General features: G+C 38.2%; 1 protein-coding gene across 14 annotated transcripts in view; it reads right to left on the bottom strand.

Annotated features, from left to right (window-relative positions):
* The window catches only part of OSBPL6 (oxysterol binding protein like 6), a 213,892-nt gene that overhangs the window by 52,717 nt on the left and 140,175 nt on the right, over positions 1 to 21,000 (bottom strand). For 6 of the 14 annotated variants that reach the window (XM_038422141.2, XM_038422143.2, XM_043505398.1 and 3 more), the window contains 8 exons: positions 18,820 to 18,873; positions 16,922 to 17,035; positions 16,621 to 16,791; positions 15,915 to 16,047; positions 14,555 to 14,658; positions 13,386 to 13,478; positions 7,463 to 7,537; positions 3,465 to 3,630 (listed from right to left, as the gene is read on the bottom strand). In XM_038422141.2, coding sequence (XP_038278069.1) covers positions 3,465 to 3,630; positions 7,463 to 7,537; positions 13,386 to 13,478; positions 14,555 to 14,658; positions 15,915 to 16,047; positions 16,621 to 16,791; positions 16,922 to 17,035; positions 18,820 to 18,873 — 910 coding nt within the window. The remainder of the gene's footprint in view (positions 1 to 3,464; positions 3,631 to 7,462; positions 7,538 to 13,385; positions 13,479 to 14,554; positions 14,659 to 15,914; positions 16,048 to 16,620; positions 16,792 to 16,921; positions 17,036 to 18,819; positions 18,874 to 21,000) is intronic. The other 8 variants (XM_038422152.2, XM_038422145.2, XM_038422146.2 and 5 more) reach the window with 2 other exon arrangements.

Here is a 21,000-nt window from a genome sequence, read left to right as displayed (position 1 = left end):
CTATCACAGTACTGCCGATCCCAAGTAGTCAGGAATCACAAGTCAGCTCTTCAAAAACCATGAGGCCATCTTAAAAATCATGAGATTTTTAAAACAGGCCTTCTGCCTTTGAACACTAAGGGTTTATGTTTTCAAGTTTTTCTCCAATCATAAGGGCCTAGAAACTTACCCCCTCTCTCCCTTGTTTAAAAGAAAACTGGGATTCTCATACAATGATGTGATGTCAGGAACTGGGGCTCTAAGAAAACCACCAAATATTGTGAGACTTGTGATGAAATCATGAGTTGGCAACACTACTTCATATTTCAATTTTCCTCCAATTCCCACCCCACAATGAATCATCTGCCTCTGCTGCATCAAATCCAGCAGCAACAGCACTCTAGACTCCGCATCATTTGTCAAAATTGCCAAAGCAACTATGGCAGCCTGGCTTTCCTCTGCTCTTGGGTCACACTTTTGACAGCTGTGGTTAAAATAAATACAAGAAATGTAAAATGTGACTTTAATTGTTTAACAAGCCAACAAAGCCACAAAATGACTCCTGGACTGAGAGAGTCAATGCTCTCGTAGGGTTATTGTATAGGCAGTTGTTAGGAAACCATCCTTAAATGTTTAATGATTAAGAATCAGAATCTTTCCCCAAAGCCTGACCTGTAGTGATTCTTCCCTGTGAATCAGAGTTAAACCATTGTTTCATCATGATTTTAGGGTTACATGGGGAGATGTGCCAGCTTTCATTTGAGACATGCAACCAAGGTCCAGACCACTTCTGATTATGACACTTGTTGCCAAGAGTACACCTGTTAACCCATGTATTCTGATCAAATTTCTAACTAGGTAATTAAATTTTGTTTACCTAAATCCCTGTTCTAGTTTCAACTGGGCACAGTATTTTTTCAGTTTGTGTCCTAACCTGTTGTTTAAGATAACTGTAGTCCATCTCATAGACAAATACATTTCAAAAGGTACTACATTTAGTTTCCTACTGATGTTACTTTATGTCACAGATCAAGAAAATCAATACAGAGACTGTTGGTTTCATAATGTTGTGTGAGAAATCCTTTAAAGCATTAATATTTCAAGTTTGACATGACAAAGTAATCAGGAATATAAGATCAATTTATACTTGAATATTAATATGCATTTAGTTAAAGTCATATCGTTGTTAATATTTTGTATGTATTCATGTGAGCCCTTACTTTTTAAGGGGAAATGCTTGTTCAAAGACATTAAATTGTAAGCAACAGGACTGTAACGTTTTATTCTTTACTCCTAGTTAATTCTAGAATAAATATGATTTCTTATTTAACTATTACCCAAGAGGAAACTCGAGGAACCAAAGACAATAACCTCATAATGAGCCCACTGAAGAAGCATTAGTTTGGACTATTTATGGAAGCCATTTTCACTCTTTCAGGCTAAAAAACTAATGAAAAATGATGATGCATGACTGTTTAAAGTTAATCTTAAAATACAATACATTAAATCTTGGAACCAGCAGGGAGGCTTGTCAAATGGAAACAACTAATATTGGAAAAAAGATTATTCAAACCTACTTGTGTTCTTATAGAACACACACACATGTATGACTATAGACATTTTTATGACTGCACTAACGGAAAAAATATAATTTCAGTAGATACGGAAAGTCAACCAAGACACAAGGTGATTGAGATCTTTAGTCATGTTACAAATTACATTAAGCTTTTAAAGAAAGATTATTATTTAGCTAATTCCCCACGGAATCTATTGTTTATGGGACATCAGCAAAGTGATACATCTAGAAGATATACTATAGACTGTGTACCACTCGAGTAATGCAACCCTGAGGGTACAGATGTCAATGAATACTTGCAAAGTAATCTTTAGTGTGTAGACAATGGAAAAAGAACATTTCAAAATAAAAAAATATAGGAGTGTACTTATAATCAGAAAAGTGTGTATAAAGCAGACTTTAGGCAGTTCAGTATTTCTTCCTTCTCAATGGCCTCCAGTTGTTGTTTTCTCAGCTTATAACTAAAGAGAGATTATTTTTTCCTAACTCTGGCTCTGCAAATTCTATGTGGGAAATTTTCAAACAAGCACCTTTGTGCTTTTCTCCCATACTGCCCCTCAAGCTTGGGAGAAGCTCCTTGTAAACATCCACAAAACTAAGTCCTTATCCTTCTCTGCCGGGAAGCCTACAAAACTTGACAAATCAATAGGCTGCTAACGTGCTGAAACCACAGTCTATCATGCTAACCGATATTGTCTCATTGTTTCCCCCCAATCTGGGTATATCCATCATTTGTCTTATACTTAGATTGTAAGCTGTTTGGGGCAGGGACTTTTTTATTCTATGTTGGTTCAGCACATAGCACAATAGAATCCTGGTCCGTGACTGGGGCTCCTAGGTGCTACAATAATATAAATAATAAAATCAGATTATTCTTTCTACCTTTTACCTTATCACCGGTAATAAAGATTCTACAATGAGAACTCAGCAGAGACATTGGAAAAGGTGAGCAAGACCCAATGCAATCCAGCTCATTTTTCCATAGAGATAAATAGATCTGGTTTTCAAACAAGCTTAATTCATCCCATTCCTGATTTTCATTAAATGTCTCCAAAAGTGGAATGCCCCAAAACAGTGATATTTGTTGCTGTCTGAATCTCTAACAAACTGTTCTTTGATGCACTTTGAACATCATTCAATCTTAACTCATTCAGCATTGCGTGTGAATTCTGTAGACAGAGGCAAAAATAAATAACACAGAAGATATTATAAATTATATAGTATTACACACAAGACAGAGAAATGGCCACAGTGCGTGTATGACAATAGCCACAACAGTATGTGCATTAATAAGCTATTAGTAAATGGCTTAGGTGTGAAATATGAGGCAAGATCTTTCAACCACCTAGAAGTGCATCAATTCCTGCACATGCTGGTGTTGGTTATGTATGACTCCTTCATTTTATATTTCACTATTTTAAAAGCCTTTTTAAAAACTTAAATTTTCAGCCTACAAGCCAGTCATTCATTCATTGGTGATAAAATGTAACGTTTCTGAAATCCATTCTTGTACGAGCAGGACCTTTTATAACTTTAATTGGTGTGTCATGCATAAAGTTGTACAAGATCATTAGAGACAGTGGAATTTCATTTATCTTAGGGGAAAAAAAACACAGGTTTCTATAAAGGAAAAAATGTGTGCAAATTCAGCCAAGTTTTGCAAGCCCCTGTAGTGGTTCAGGAGGTTCACAAAATCTCCAATGATATAGGATTCACCTATCCCTATATATGTACCTGATGCATAGAAAATATTTTAAAAATTAAACCTATATGATCTTCATCGAAACCAGATTTGGATAAAAGATTTTCATATAATTTATATTTCATCCAGACAAAAGTTCTGACCATGAACAGCGTAAATGTAAATATAGCAGTTTTTGTAAGATGCAGATTGTACATTTTTAGTTACCTTTCTGTGCCATGAGGCAAAACTCTTCTTGAAGTTTGATGTACTCCATGGAGCATTCCAAGGGGTCAGCTACCTGGCTTGGGGGAGTCTGAAATTCGATGTCTGCACAAAGATTGGGGTTGGATGAATGCAGGCGAACTGGTGACATTGTAGCACTGAAAGGGACCTACGGGGAGATTCAACAACGAAAATAGCTACTGTATAGGACTGTATCCATCTTCCACAGAATACACCGAATAAAAACATTACACACTTTATTCACAGAACAAAACACAATAGTTTCACTGTGAGAGATTTAAAAAATTATGAGAATATATATCTTTTAGTGTCTCAAGTTTCAGTAGTTGTACAAAATTTGCCAGATCTCTTAAAATCCTTCAGTGAAACGTAGACAAGTGATAGAGAGAGAGAGGGGTGATAGCTAATGCAAGGGAGAAAGATGCACTTTAGCTCTAACTATAGCATTTACACTAACATAGCATTTCATAAGATTTGGCAAAGCGCTGGAAAATTAAACCACTAATGTTGCTTTACATTCTGACCTTTGGTACCCTATAAAGAATGATTTGGTGGTCATAATGCCAACATTTTAAATGTATTAGTTTCTCAGTCAACCTGGAAATGTGACTAAATATTCCTACAGAGAATATTATTTGCAGACTTTGAAGAGTGTTGGTAAACCTTGAGATTATTATTCAGTTCACTGAAATTCACTATATAAATCATCTGCAGATCACACAATATAGAAAATCATGTAGGTTCTTTTTGTGTATGAATACTCTTTTTAACGAACAAAAAACCCCTCATTTTCATTTAAAGCACACCTACTATAAAATTCAGTAAAATAGATATCTTACCAAGTCATATTAAGTCTCTTGTATCAAACAGAACAAATATGCTTCTTTTAATTTATTATATATTTCCACTTTTCTTTCTCCCTCTGTATTTTTGCACATATAGTAAATGTGTGTATATATAATGTGTTTGTGAATTTTATCTACAATATAGAGATATGTAACATTTGTGTATTATATAGTTGCATATATAATGCATGTGAAAAATCTCTATATACATATATAGAGAGAATACTTTATTTACATTGTATTACATTATATATACACATTTTTATATATACATATATGTAAACATCTGATTCCTGGAGCCCAATTTTCAAACTTGAGTGTCAAAGTTAAGGCATTCAGAATCATATTTTGGCACTCAGATAAGAGTTAAACACTTAAATATCTATTTTAGGCGTTCATGCACTGATTAGATTCCTCAAATGCAGAAGCTGAAAACCCACATTCTAGAGTGTAATTTATGTATCCAAATATGAAAAATGGGCCCAAAATATAGATTGTTTTCTGAAACTTCCTACAGAGCAGCAGGCAATATAAAAAGTCATATTACTATAGACTTTATCAACAGATTAGTTAAACTACCATAATACTAGCAATGGATCCTTAGTTTGTTAACTTGATTAGCTGACTGGGTTGGAGAACAGCTTTTCTGATCTTTTCAGGGAACTGTGCCCAATCACTATACATTATATGTTTCTGACTCCCTGGTGGAATCCTTAAATAACTTTATCACATTTCATTCCACCCCTTGGTACAATATATCAGCGCATCTTCCTTCATTCACCCTTCCCAGATTTCCAGGTATCTACTGTGTGCAAAATAATGGTCTTGTAACACCTGTCTATTGCAAATTTAATTTCTCCTCTAAGCTCCTTTTACATGTTCTTATTTTTAACTATGCAAACAAAGACAATTTTTCATCTGATTTTATTTTTAGGCTCACATAATGAACGATTTCTTTATTAACAGGGAACACAAAACAATCCCCTTTCTCCAGCAAACTGCAGCACTATCACAATCCATCCATTCCATTTTGTACTATGCTAACACCATTTCTCTCAACAGTTAACTAGAACTTCCCTATTTTACAAATAGAGAGTCGGACAGTCGGACTTCTTTTACAAAATCTTTCATTTCTTAGGTCAGAGAACATAGTTGCAGAATCTCCTTGCTAAGAATTCTGTCAACCTATAATCACTCAAGCCCACCAGATGCTAGTATCCTCACAACAGAGAAAATAATGTAAATTAATCTCAAAGGCTTTACCACCTAGAGCTTAGAAAAATGTACAAGGCACACATTGGCTATTAAGTTCCATCATAGACTGAGCAATTACACCCTAGAACAGGTGTAATTTTTTCTCAATTTTTTCCATTCTGTGGCCCCGTTACAGGAGATAAAAGGTTCAGGGGACCCATCCCATCTACTAGAAAGAAAGGAAAAGTAGCAATCTCACTGGATCTCTTCATGACCCGCAAGTTCAGAACCCCAACTCTAGAGCCTTGTACTTCAACTGGTCAGGCTGAAAAACTAGATATAAAAACAGGACCCTGTTGAAAACCAGATAATGCATCTGAAATGAGGCTTCCTGAGTAAATAACATTTTAAAATGTCTCCTAGAATCAGCATTTGCATTTTTACAAGCATTTATAATCACACGCTTTGCAGGAAATACCCATTTACATGAAAAAAATAAGTAGACACTTTGCTGACTGCTTGAGAGAACACTATACAGCAGTCAGAAATAAGGAAACAGCTGATTGACATGAACTCTGTTTGTTTCCTTCAGCAGAGTTTCCAAGTTACTCTCAACAACAGATGAAAAAAACCCACATTAAACCACATCTTTCATCCACCTTGGCTCACAACAGACAAAGAAATACTGATTAAACTTTTCCTTATGTTTTTCATCATTACCATCCTACACCTTCCTCTCCAATTCCCCTCATAACTGAGCACATATTTGTTCTTGGTCATTGCTGTTGTGTTTATCATGTATTCTACTTTTTCTCTTTGCCTTCTCCCACCTATCTACAATTTTCCTCATTCTGCTAAACATAACTTCAAATCTATCCACATTTTCTTTATTTACTTTAACCCAAGGCTTGAAATAACCACTCAGCCAGCATGAACAGTCATCCTTCCTGGGCAAGTACTATCAGCTTTCGCAGAATCTAAGCTTTTATTGTCAAAGGTAAGATGTTCCTAGCCCATAGGGTTGGGAAGAGAACCCTCCACAAGTGACCCAAGTGTAACTGATACAGTGCTGTATTCCCCAGTCTGCACAAACAGCAGCTTCCGTGTCATGACTACCGTTGGGGTGAGCAGCTGCCATACTTAAGCTATGTCTACTCAGCAATTAAAAACCCATGGCTTTCCCGAACCTGCTGACTGACTCTTGGTGCTTGGTTGTTTAATTGCAATGTAAGTGTCTGGGCTCAGGCTGGAGCCCGGGCTCTAGGATCCTGCGGGGTGGGAGGGTCCCTGAACTTTGTCCAGTTAGTAGCTCTCATTTCCATTTCCCAACCCCATATTTTGTGTGAAGCAGTCATATGACAAACAAAATGAAACAGAGATACTAGTGGTAGTAATATGACTTTTGGGGATTATGGAATGTAAACAAAAAGTGTTTCAAATGAAAAAAGCTTGCCTTATATTATTAAGATATGCAACAGCATAACACAAGGAAATTTCATGCTGGGCTTAATAACAAGCCACCTCACTTCTGCTTTCTTGGTGTGTGCTGTTTTCAGAATTCTTTGATGGGATTACATCTTTGAAATTTATGGTTGCTTTTTTATTATTTATATTGTATATGTATACAGAATATGCCATAAATACTGAGGGAACAGGGCCTGATTCTAATATCACTTATACTGGTATAAAGAAGAAGTAATTCCTTTCAAGACAATGGGGTTACACTGATATACACCTGGTGTAAGTGATATGAGACCCAAGCTCATGAAATTTATTTTCACGCGTCAGGGTTGACTTCATCATTCACAAATGGCCTACCCAAAAGTGGGTAATGAGGACACCTGTAGGAAGTGCAGGTGATGTTCTCAGTATTGTTATTACATATTCAAGTTGTACAGCTTCCCGTCTTTAAAACTATCCCTTGATTTTAAATCCACTCACTGTTGTAGCCACAGCTGCTGCTAGTCTCTGCCGGCGTCGTGTTGTGCTGAACTGGCCCTTCAGCGCTGGCCCTTCCTGACAGTGAAGGGGAGAAGAGACGGGAATAGAAAAAGAGAGGGGCAGGGAAGATGGGACATAGGAAGATGAAAAATGATCAGAGAAGGGAGAGGGGAAGTCTTTAACTGGATTTTAATTTCACTAACTTCAGATGTTCTCATGCATGTATGCCTGGGGCTTAAATAGCTAGTTATTTTGCTAAAATTATCTGCAGAGTAGTTAGTCTAATACATACTCACTAATGCTGAAAAATAAATTCCATTAACATTTTTTCATAGTCATAATGCAATTATGGGCTAGCAAAACAAAATGATGCTATGGAATGGCAGAAAACACAAAATAAAAACTTAATATTTTGGGACATCTGACCATCTATTATATGAATTTTATAGAGAGCATTTAATTCTGTTTGTGTACATGCATTATGGTTTGTAAACTAGAAGCTTATGCAGCAGAATCATGGAATGTACAAGTGTATACTTGAGAGGTTGTTTGTCAATCTAAACATTTCTCTATGGACAGTTCTAGCTCTCTTTGATTTCCTTCTCCACGTTTATTTGTTCAGTTTCCCTCTATCCAGCCACTAAGCTCCTCAACCTCTAATTCCTCCTTCTTCATGTTAATGAATGATGCAGTACAAAATTTCCGTTCATTTCAGTTCTATTGCGGCTGTTCAGAACAACTTAAATTACCTCAGGTGAAGCAAAAGCAATGAAAATGATTTTTTTCTAACAAATACACTGTCACAGATTCATTTGAGCCACTGGGGCATTTCACAAGGCAAGCTCCCTGAAGTCAATTGATGTCCAATTCAAGATGGCCACCTAGGCTTTAAATTCCACAAAAGTAAAACACCACAGTCTTCTACTGAGTCAATCATAAAATGATTGGTCATAGGTAGGCCTCTGACTAGACTAAGCTTTTTTCAGTTAAGGGAGGGGAGATTCTTTCTCCCCTGTCCCAGCCTACCCAAACAGCTTCCAAGAGGAGGATGCAGTCAGCCCTTTTTATCTTGCCTGCTGGGCCCTGATTGGCTTCCACACAGTTCCGGCCTTTTTAGCTGCTGGAGGACCAATTCTCAGTGGTTCCACAAGCAGCTGATCCTGGGTGATGTCTCTCAACAGCTCCGGGAGGTCTAAACGCGCTTCTCTTTTTCCCCAGAAGGGCAGGATGCGCCAAGGCAAGGGACATCAAATGCCTGGTATACCCTGTTACATATTTTTTATTTGCACTTCTGAATCCCTGATACTGAAAAAATTTATGCCCAGGTTCACCTTTTAACTGACTCTAAATGACTTTTTAAAATTCATACTGTTGACATAAAGTCAAGGAAGTAATTTTTCAATGGAGTATAGCTGCATGCCTGTCACAAAACATTCTCCTTTCACATTTACCTGCAAGTAATGCCATTTTGAGAAATCTCAACATTTTATAAGACTAGAAAATCTGATTTCTTGCCTAAAAATGTATTTTCTCCTCATGCACAATTCCCATTGTCCATGTAAAAGAAAAGAATACATACACATACATTCCTCCATACATCTCCTCCCATTTCGGGCACTGGGATATTTTTAGAACTATACACTTTTATGTACTCAAAATATAGCCTGGGCACCAGATAATTGTTTGAAATAATAAAACAAAAAGAACAACAACAATCCAGATTGGTGGCCTGTGAACACTGCTATACATATGTATAGGACACCCTGTTCGAGAATTAATTCAAATCCTCAACTCCTTGAGCTCAGTAAAGTTCAGCTGGTATGTTATAAAGTGATGTGCATGGGAAGATAGCTGCTTCTAATACAGACTGGTTGATTCTAATTGCAGCATTGATGACACTGGGAAGGGGAAAAACCCTATTAATCAAATTTTTACTCCTACAGAGTAGTAATTGCCACAGCCATCATTTTCTATAACACCAGCAGTAGGAAAAAAATCTCCTTCAGTGTAAGAAAGATTGTACTGAGTGTAACAGAGACTTTGTTCTATAGCAGAACCCCATCCTGTACAAAAGAATCTCTGATCTAAGTCCCGGCAGAAATAGCCTCTTATAATTTAGTTACGTGAGATACACGTACTGTGGTTCATAAAGAAAATGTGCTGTTTTTTGCACGCAGGCTAAAATGTGAATGACGGACTTCATATGGCCTCAAGAATACATTACAAAGTGAGATAACACACGAAATCCCAGTAGCAATCCAGAACATGTAATATTAATCAAAAGGGGAGTCAAAGTAGTCTTTGGGGATGGAAGGGTCACTTTGCTTTGGTTCTATTGTTATGCTAAGAGCTTCATAACAACAAGCTAACTCTTCAAGATGGCCTAGCATAGAGAATGTAGATAAATATTTTTGTCTATCTTTAAAACAATTTTTATTAGTAAAACAAGCCTGCAATTTTATTATGAGCTTAAAAAAAAAAGTTAATTTTTTAACTTTTAAAAAAGAACACTAAAAATGGAACTCCAGTTACTAAACACAATCTTTTTTTCTTCTGAAAACCCTTAGCCTATCATGAGAATTACAAATTTACATTTTACTCATAACACAGAAAAAAGAATACAAAAACCAAGCTTCCCTGTACAAAAGTTCCGTTAACAGAACGGCAAAAGGTAGATCAACCAAACTTTTGTGTTACATAATTTCATTTAGACAAATCTTGGAACATTTTGTACTTTATGGCCTGTTTCTGAACATCATTTCTCAGGCCTGTAGCCCTTTATCCAAGAAGCATACCCACTGATTAAGTGCTAGTCTCTGAAGTAAATGTATGCAGGTTTGGGCTGTTAATTTAACAAAAAAGGTCTTCAATCCTGCAAACATGCATATACATAACTTTACTCATGAGATTAGGCTCATTGTAGTCAGTGGGACCACTTGCGTGCGTGAAGTTAAGCACGTGTAGAAGTCTTTGAGAGATTGGGACATAAATTGATGAAAACGTATTCGGAGAAACTAAAGCAAGCAGCAAGACTTGCCGTCACAGGAAAAAAAACGTGTTTTAATGTATAGCTAGAGTGAATATTCCAGAAACATATGTTAGTAGGAATACAACAAAAGCAATGTTATTTACAAAAACAGATGCAGAACACAGTACATAGAAATCTCGAAGAGATTTTGATAGTGTCCATATTGTCTATAGGGATGAGCAAAGGAGTAGGAATCTGGGACCCCAATTCTAATTCCAACTCTGCCACTGACGCTATATAGAAGCAGTATCAATTTAAATACCAACGCCCTAGATCCACATTTTCAAGCAACTATTATAAGATACAAAGCCAAAGGTACGAAGCCACTCAAATTCATGGATCTGGTATATGACTACTTTGAAAAGCATTACTGCTTCTTTCAAAAAAAAAAAAAAAAGTTGTTTGATCTTTACAACAAAGAAAATAAGACCTTTTCCACGTGTTTCTATTGTTAGGCAATGGAACAAGCTGACAAAGGAGACTGGAATTCCACTTAATGGAAATATTCAAGGCTAGATCAAACACCCATCTATTAGGGACGGCTTATGAATAATAAAGTCTATCCTGCATACAGCAGTGGGATAGACTCAATGTCCCATTAGCAGACCCACACAAGTGTTCTATTCCCCTCCCTAAGGCAAAACGTAATAGGGACAAACTATCCTAAAAACTCTGGGTTTCTGAGGCAATCACCTCTTAAGATGAAGAGCCTTTCGATACTTATAGTGTTGCACCGATGTAGCTGCGCCACTGTAGTGCTTAGTGAAGACGCTATCCATCTGACGAAAGAGCTTCTCCCATCGGCGTAGGTACTCTCTCTCTCTCCAAGATGCAGTAGCTATGTCGACAGGAGAAGCCCACCCATTGACATAGTGCTGTCTATACAGGGGGGTTAGACTGGTAGAATTACGTCGCTCACCCCTGAGCCATGTAGGCCTGAGCCTGAGCCTGACATAAGTTTGTCGTGTAGACCAGGGTGAAACAATGTGGCTATGCTAAGAACAAAAAGAGTGTGGTCTTCAGGACAGGATGGGTCAGATTCTGAGCTGTGCTGCTAAGAGATGCAGCACAGAAAGCACATCTCAGGGAGACAGAGGCAACAGTGCTTTAAATCACTTGTGTGCCCTCTTGATTCTGGGATAGGAACAGGCCTCAGCATAACTAAAGCAGACTAGGAGGCAGCTGCAAGTTATGACAGCCTCTCTGGTACTGCAACACAAGCCAGAATGACCACAGCGTTGTGCACTATGGACCCTTCCAACCACGGCTCTTCCCCCAGCATGCCCCTGTGCTTGTGAGTGGTCCAGCGTAGGGTGGACTATAGTAGCCTGCACTGGGGGAATTTTCCCCTGCCCTCTTGTGGGCTTCTTTATCCAGTGATACCAGTGTGGGGGACAAAATCCCTCACAGCATCTTATATTTGAGCTGTTTTAAGTGTGGATCTATACCTATAGGTCTCAGGCCTTCCATACAGAAGGACATCCATCTACACTGCTCCCTCATGTCCCACTCCCTGGAAGCACGGCCCACTGAAATGTCTTGCTGATGGCTATATGTTATCCCCTCTGAAAAACGAGTTAGCTAGCTTTGGAAGAGAATATGCCACATTCAGTAGCTGCTTTATAGCGCCTCTACCCCATGCTCCAGAACTCACAGAGCCCATGTGATTTTTGTGCACAGGGGCTTCTCCAAGAGTGAGGTGATGGATGAGAAGTTGGCTCCACTTCCCCCTTTAGGGACCTTTAAGTCCTATCTCCTGCACTTTTGCTGCCTCTGTGCTGTGCAGCAGCAGGGGAACATACGGCCTCAAATGACAATTATCTTCTGAGAGCACGGCAATTAGAAATGTAAATCAACCAGAATCCTACTTTCATGCAGACTTAATACTAATATATGCTTAGCTCTGTCACCCATTTTGAATATGTAGTGTAGTGAAGACCTGGTGAACAGACATCACTAACGCCGGGAAACAGTAACTGTTTACACTTTATTATTTAACTTTATGCTTCAGACTATCCATTTCAAATGAATCACAGTGAGCTCCTTAACTGACTCTAGGGGACACAGCAAAGCTTTTCAAAACTCTTACTACTTTCAGGGTATTTAAATGGAGCAAAAGCTGTTTTAAGGAATTAATATCTAACAGTCATTTATGTAGCCACACATAAGAAGTTACTTTGATTGATATATAATGCTGAACACAGTCTTTGTTACCTGTTGCTGGAGAATTACAACAAATAGGCTTTGGATCAGGCCCCAAAATTCACAGTTGTTTCACACAAAACATAGGAAGGCATAGTGGAGCTGACTAAAATACCAGTGTAAAGTGTTTATTTCAGTACACAATCCATCTCTTATAAGTGCCTTATGCTTCAACTACAAGGAAAGAGACACTGCTCTACCCTCGGATGATGAATTCTTTGTATATTTGTGTCATGAAAACTAAGAATTCACAGAATGGCCTTTTCTACAACTAGGGAACTTTCGGGGGGAAAGTCCCACTGGTAAAGCTCCCTGCAGACATGGCCTAAGAGGGCTGCATTTGTTGTGTATTCCATTCTTGCTTTCTGTTTTTATCTCAGTGCCTCCAGACCAATTGCCCTCCATAGCAGCTACATACTTAATATGCTGAGCATTATACACATATTGCCTTCTTTGTACCCTAAGTGACACTGGCACTCAGTCCCTCCAGCTTTCTGTAATTGGCAATGTCTTTATACCAATGAGAGTAAAATCAATATATTTCTCACTATCTTATCTTGGGTTTAAATAACCAACTCAGGCTTGAAATCAAACCATCAGGTATAAAATAATCAGCACATTGAATCAATTGCTTTCATATACATAAATTAATCTGAAAGTACAATGGAAAGGCAAACAATACGAATTCAGTACCTGAAGTTGTATTTTTGCATCTTTGCTGACACTTTTTGTTCTCCATCGTCTTGTGACCCGCTTGTCTTTCTTTGAAATATCTACACAGTTAGCCTACATTACACAAATAGTTAAAAGCAACAAAGCACTGTAAGTTGACACAGATAGGACAGCAGTTAGTATAGAATCATAATGTTAGACATCAATATATAGGAGAGTAAGGACAGAACAGAAACTCTGGTGCTCACTCTGTTGATCTACCTACAAAGTTAGCCACAGGATAATTAAAACAAGACCACTAAGCACTAGAGACAAACATTATACCATAACTAACTGTATATTTAAAAAAATTACCAAGTATATTTTATTTGTCAAAACAAAATATTTAGGGCAAAATCCTGCATTCTTATTGATTTTTACTGTCATTACTCAGAGAAAACTCCCAGGGCGAAATCCAGGCCCCAGAAAATTCAGTGGCAAAAAACGTTTAGAAAACACCCCCACTGAGTTTAGATGGGCCTGGATTTCACCCTCACTGAAGTTAATGGGAGTTTTACATGAGCAAGGACTGAGTAAAAAAATTAATGAAATCTTCATGATTTAGGGCCTGCTGCTGCTTCGACTGAAATCAGTGGCAAACTAGCTCTGATTGGTGGGAACAGAATCAGTACTCTCAGCTCTTTGTGACTGTCCACATTACTGAGTCAATCATGTAAGGTGCTGAGCACCCTGAACTCCCACTTGTCTGGAGTGCTCAGGCACTGATAACATTCAACACTACTTGGGAGGTGCTTGATACCTTCCAGTTTTGGGTCTCCCGTCCCCTTAAATTTCACTGCTACTTAAACATACTGTATACAGCAGTATAACAGCACTCCGCATATTTTTTTATTAAGTTATATATTTGGCAAAGGACATAAGAGTAATCCCATCTACCTCAAATTAGTAAAAGACCTTATATCAATAAGATGTTTTTCGTGGCAGGTGAGAGGGAGGGAGGAAGAGGGGTTGACACATGTGGTGCAATCATTATTAAATTATCCTGTTAAACAGAGGAGTACTAAAATTCCAGAACATAAAGTAGTCTGCTTTAAAATGCAACATCCTGTGCCATATGTAGGAAATGTTTCAAACCCAGAGGCATTTAATGACTAGAGCATCTACAAACCAGGTTTTCAAATACATTTTACCTGCATGTCTGTGAAGCTTGGTGCCGATTGAGTCCTCTGTAGTATTTCTAAATTTTGAAGAAGCTTACTAAGTTCCACGAGGTTTGATTGGCAGTGTGCAAGATCTAATACATATAAAAAGGAAAATATATTAAGTACTTTGACTGACAGACAGTTTTTACTCTGGTATCATAAACCAGCAGAGAGCACAATTGTCTATACTATAATACTACAAAGAAATCAAAGACTGGAATTTGCTCTTTCAAGCAGTCCCCACTCTATAATAAGGATTATGTACCAATTGGTAACCTCATCTTTCTGCAAAAGGGAGGGAGACAGGCACCAGAGGAGGCAATTAGCCCTCAGACCCACTTGCTGGATCTCTACCCTCTTCTTCTGCCACCAGCATAAAGCCACCATCTTCTCTGCCCCAGTAGTTAATAGGATCACTAGGCATTTCTGCAACTATTACCCCAACCCTGCACACACTAGTGCATGTGCATAAAAGGAAGTATATGTTTAAGCGTTTGCAGGGTTTGAGGCTTATGTTTTCTCACAACACTCCAAATTCTGCTTTCTTTCAGTATCTTTATTTGGTATCTGACATTCATTACTCATAGTCCGATAACCTATTTCACCATTTGGAAAATAGTCCCTAGTGGCTATTTTGCCAATCAACTTTATTTGCCACTGATTTTACTCACTGCATACTTAATTCTGCCAGCCATTTGATTCTCCACTCAGCTAACTTTGCTAGCCATTTGATTCTGTTTAAATAAATAATTTTGGTGGCAAAAAAATAAGACATAGAACAAACTATAATAAAACAAGACTGAATTCCCTTCTTCTTACCAAATTTTATTATATTTCATATTTTTGGAGATGGAGGTGAATGAAACAAGTAAAAAGTGGAAGTATGCCATGTACATGTATTTAAAGATGAAGAATCTTAATAGATTTACTCCAGTAGTTATGATCATTGTAATTTTCAGACAAACAATGAGACCAGATTTCCAAGCCTGAGTACCTATGTTAGGTACCTAAATTCCCATTTAGGCACCTAAATAAGTGGCCCAATTTTCAGTAGTACTGAGGACCTGCTGGTCCCACTGAGGACAATGGAAGCAGGACTAGGCCCTAAAAGGGGAATGGCATCATTTTTTTTAACCAATCAAAAATAGAATTTAAAATGTGACATCCAGAAATGTGAAAACAAAGAATATACTCCACCACAATGAACAGTTTTAAATGTTACCAGCTTATTATTTTAATTGCGCCATTTTATATTAACTTAAAGAAGTATCTTAGCCTTTTTGTTTACTATTTTTATAATTATCAATAGTCTCACTTATAAAGAAAGACATGAAAGAGAATGACTTACCTTCTGCACATCTGTCCATCTCCTCGGAATCCTGCAACCAAGCTACTACTTTACTTTGGCCAGTAGTATATGTTGCAGGAAGGCTATTACTACATGGTATGGGGGGTTGCCATGGAAAGCTATTTTGTGGAACCTAAAACAACACAAGAAAATTTAAAATATGTTGGTGCGATCCATACTTTGCTGACAGGTCTAATCTTCACACTAACTTTTAAATCAGAAATTAAAATCTATATCTGAATTTAAATGATATATTTGAAACAAACTTTTCAGTCCTTGAGAATTATCTTTTCAGAACAGCACACTAGAATACCAAACAGGTCCCCTGGAAAAAAAACTTCCTGAGCATCAGCTTGAAAAATAATTGTTTGCTAAGAAGAACATTATCAAACAATAAAGAGCTAAATTAACCCCTGCTGGCTCAGGGTAGTGTAAATTGTTTTAGGGAAGCTTAGCGCTCTAATGGGATCTCTATAGGAAACCCACTGATGAAGGCTGCAGCAAGGATGTACTGAATCAATGAACCTTTCAGCTACATACCCACAGATGCTTGCTGGCCAGTGTTACCTACTTTGATGATTTTTCCATGGCTGATTACACCAGCTTTGTAACTAGAATCCACCACCTGTGTCCACTAGGGAACCCAGCCCGCTGTAAGTATTACACTAACTTCAAGATTAGTTTCCATATAAGGGATGCTGTATACCTTTCCATCTAACACAGCAACATTAGCAGCTGGTGAAGACTCTGTTGTAGAGGCTGAAGGGAATATGTGAAAGCTGGCATCCCTTGGTGATCTTACAATCTCATTCTGACGGTACAATCTGTGGTGGCGCAGTTTTGATACCCATGCATCAAATGAATCCTGGGACTTCACCTAAAAGAAGGGACACTGTCAATTATCTGTTCATAAAGATATCCTGTTTCCCTCATCCTTTATAGCTACTATTTAAAGCATTTCCCTTGTGAATGAAAAGAGAAGAAAAACTTGTTGCAACACTACTCACTTTCAGGTGGTAGATATGCTCTTCTGTATCAAGGTCTATTCTACGAGCTTTCTTTTTAATTGACATAACTGATAAGCCAACATCAATGCTTCCATGTACCTTGCCCTTCTGAATCTGAAATTAGAAGACATGTTAAGAGACTGGTAACATCAAATGCTTTATTGTCTCTCACTGAAATAATACTGATGTAGTTGTTTCCTGTTTTAGGGAAGATTTTAGTCTAAAACAAGAGAAAACAGTACTCATCAGATGGCACACTAGGTTTGTTTTGAGAAAAAGAGGGCCCTACTCCCCAAGAAGAGTTCACTCCAGAATCAGTTCCTATAAACAGCCTTGATGACTCACCACAGTAACTAAATTTAGAATGATCCATTTTGATTTTGTACAGAATAGACAACAAATTAAAGAGTTAAAAATTACATCCATCTGATCAGTCAAGGCCCTTCATTAAATACATAACTCTTTAATTAATCTATTCTGTACTTTCATAAAAGTCAGGACAGGCGGAGTTCTGCTCTGGGATAGAGCTCGACTAATAACCTATTCTCTGTCCATGTGTGTATCTCCCAATGGAAAACAGACAGTCAGTCAAAAATGCACAGTGAATCTGAGGGCAGAATTTTGTCTGAAAAATTTGGTTAAGTTACAAGAAATGGGAGAGTCCACAGTGTATTACATTTTTTAAAAAAAGCTATAGAACACAGTCTTGACTAAATGCAGAAAGATTATCAATACAATAAACTTGCATAATCTTTATAAAACATGGCTACAAGAGTATGGGCATGGTTTCATTATAATGGTCACAGATGTAGGCCTAATTTTTTCACCCATCATACTGTAACTGTACATCAGCTACAACAGTAAACCCAAAAATATGGTAAACATATTAGATACCTCTGCTATGGCAAATATCTGATAGAGGGCCAAATCCTGATAGCCTTAATTACATATTTTTTTCATGCCCATGACTGATTTAAATGGGGACACTTGTATGAATTAGGCAAGCTGGATTTGATCATTAGTAGTATAATAAATCCAGAGGTACCCGATACCATAGATATAAATGAGCAATGCAGATAACTACGGACCACATCTTCCTTTCCCATGTAGGGTACTGGAAACTTCTAGGTTTCAGAGTAGCAGCCGTGTTAGTCTGTATTCGCAAAAAGAAAAGGAGTACCCGTGGCACCTTAGAGACTAACAAATTTATTAGAGCATAAGCTTTCGTGAGCTACAGCTCACTTCATCCGATGAAGTGAGCTGTAGCTCACGAAAGCTTATGCTCTAATAAATTTGTTAGTCTCTAAGGTGCCACGGGTACTCCTTTTCTTTTTGGAAACTTCTAGTTTGCACTTGCAGAGTTTCCCTGCCACTCTCCCTTTAGGAGAGAGGTTTTAGGCCTGGAAACTCATATATCGTGATGAATTCATTGGTGGTTAGGTTCATCTGAGCAAAAGCCTCTGCAGTGCCTCCTACAGCCACCACCCTTGCTCCTCCATGAGCCATTCTTCAAAGGTGTTCCTGGTCACCAGCTCAACCTGCTCTTTTGGGGTAGATCACTGAGCAAAGTGGAAAGCTATGCAAATTAATGCTGACCCAGTCAACATCAGTTCACCAGGATAGCCCCAGTGAGTCAGTGAAGAGACTATGTTGTGGAAGAGCAGTGGTCCCCACCATTACCCCCTCCCACACTCAGCTCTGCATCTTCCCCATCCATCCTAAATCCATGCAGAGCACACACAGAAGTCTTCCATGGAAGCAGCACTACCCATTTTGAGCCCATCAGCCATGATCTGCAAGTTTGTGTCCCTTTAAGAATCCATAGAGCAATGAGGTTTAATCACATAGCAGGTGAAGCTTTCAATCAAAATTTAAGAATGGCCTTCAGTTTTACTTACATCAATTGGTGACTTTGAATACTTCAACATTCCATTATCCAGGACAAAAAAGCGCTGCAGGAAAAAAAATACAGTTCCTTCTTAGTGATCAAATACAATTTTAACTATGTAAAATCGCATCTATTGAAAGCAAGTTTGTTATCCCATTGCACCTTGCAGCCAAGAGTCTGGAGCCAGAAAAAAGTCTGAAATGCAGTACTGAACTATTTGCTTTCATTTGTTCTGGCAGCAATTATATTCTAGGCATAACAGAGAGGTCTCTCAGGAATTGCCCTGGGAATGGTTGGTAGCCCAAGATAGCTTCCTGCTCTCTGACTAGTCCAGAGAGGTCTATAGGGCTGACCCTCCAGCTTACCATTTTTTTTTTAAAAAAAAAAGGAGTACTTGTGGCACCTTAGAGACTAACCAATTTATTTGAGCATAAGCTTTCGTGAGCTACAGCTCACTTCATCGGATGCATCCAATGAAGGGAGCTGTAGCTCACGAAAGCTTATGCTCAAATAAATTGGTTAGTCTCTAAGGTGCCACAAGTACTCCTTTTCTTTTTGTGGATATAGACTAACATGGCTGCTACTCTGAAACCTGTCATTTTTAAAAAGAAGGTTATTGGTTTCTTCAAGCTCTCCATCGCTTTCTTCCCACCCACATTAGTTACATTCCACATTAATGGCTTTTCTAGCTTCCTCATCCAGGAAAAAGGAAACCCAAAGCTATTCCTAGACCAAAAGGAACCACCTAACTCTTGTGGTCCTTTGATCTTCAGCTGGGAAGGGATCCATGCTGAGACTCACTACTCCACCACCATATGTCTCTCCCGCATGACAGAGTATGGGCAGAGAACAATATTCTCTACTCTGAGGGTTTGTCTTTACCAGGATAAAAGAGGTGTTGTTAGAATGGATTAGCTAACACATTCTGAAACTGTAGCATTGATGAGGCAGTGGGCTTTATTTTAACCATCTTAGCATGCGTTGAAGGCACTGTGCTTTCTATTCAGTAGACTTTTAAAAGATGTTAACTAACGTGTGCTAACATCACCCCTTTAGATCATAAATCTAGAGAAGCCCTAACACATTTTTAAAAACCCTGGTGTAGAGAGGGCAAGTTCTACTTTTAACATGTTAAAACAAATTTTAAAAATACACCTTTTATCTCAGTCTAGACTAGTCCTCTGAGGACACTGAGTAGAGAGGAATGACAAACTTCTTGTGTTGTGATCCTGTTAAATCTAACAACCTGGGCAGGGCCAGTACTTGAACCAGAGACTCTGTAAGTACCTCATGACAGTGCTGCATGAAGTGATGCTAGTGACTCAGGAGGTGACACCAATGTCTCAACCTGGTATGTGGGGGAACTGAGTTGCTGGAGACATTCATTGGAGGAAATGTACAACCAAATTATGGCCAATAATGACTGCTTGGAATTTTTTTGTAAGGGTAGAGATGTTAGTAGCAGGTAATTCTGCCTTTCTACATTTCTCCCATGCTTTCCACTGGATAAAAGTCTTTTCCCCCCCATTTCCTATTTTAAACTGTAGTGCAGTTTTGAATATTGTAGAGAAAAAGCCACATCATTTCACTCCAAAGCATGCTGCATTTGCATACTGGATAAACCAATATACAAATTATACAAAGGAATCTCTTATGTTACCAAAGCATTTTGAGACCCTTCAGGACGAAATATGCTGCATACAGCAAATGTAAACTGTTAGTGTATTATTAGTGATTATTAGTACCATGTGCTGCAATTACTGTCTTTAGTGAATTTTTCACCATCTCCCATCACACTGTATTTTTTTTTTTTTAAAGAGACTACACATCATATAGGCACTCTGAAAAACAGTTTAATGAATCCAGTTCTTGAATGCAAGTTGAGGATATCATATTTGTATATGATTTGTAAAAATGGGATAAAGATCCAGGGCCAGACTGTGATCCACTTATTCACATTCATAAACATATATTCACATGAGTAGACCCACTTAAGTCAATATAACTCTTCACCAATATGCACAAGGGGCTGATAATTTGGCCGTTGGAGGTGATACAAGGTTAGACTCCCTTAGATTCACCCTCTTACAGTCCCAGTGAGAAGGCTGCCCCATCAGGGATGTCCTCCAGTGGCAGGCCGCAGCACGACTGGTGTTTCTACCTCAGTTTCCCCTTTCTTCTGGAGTCCCCA

This window comes from Dermochelys coriacea, chromosome 11, assembly GCF_009764565.3.
Source record: "Dermochelys coriacea isolate rDerCor1 chromosome 11, rDerCor1.pri.v4, whole genome shotgun sequence".
Taxonomy (NCBI): domain Eukaryota; kingdom Metazoa; phylum Chordata; order Testudines; family Dermochelyidae; genus Dermochelys; species Dermochelys coriacea.
This window is presented reverse-complemented; position numbering and strand designations above follow the sequence as displayed.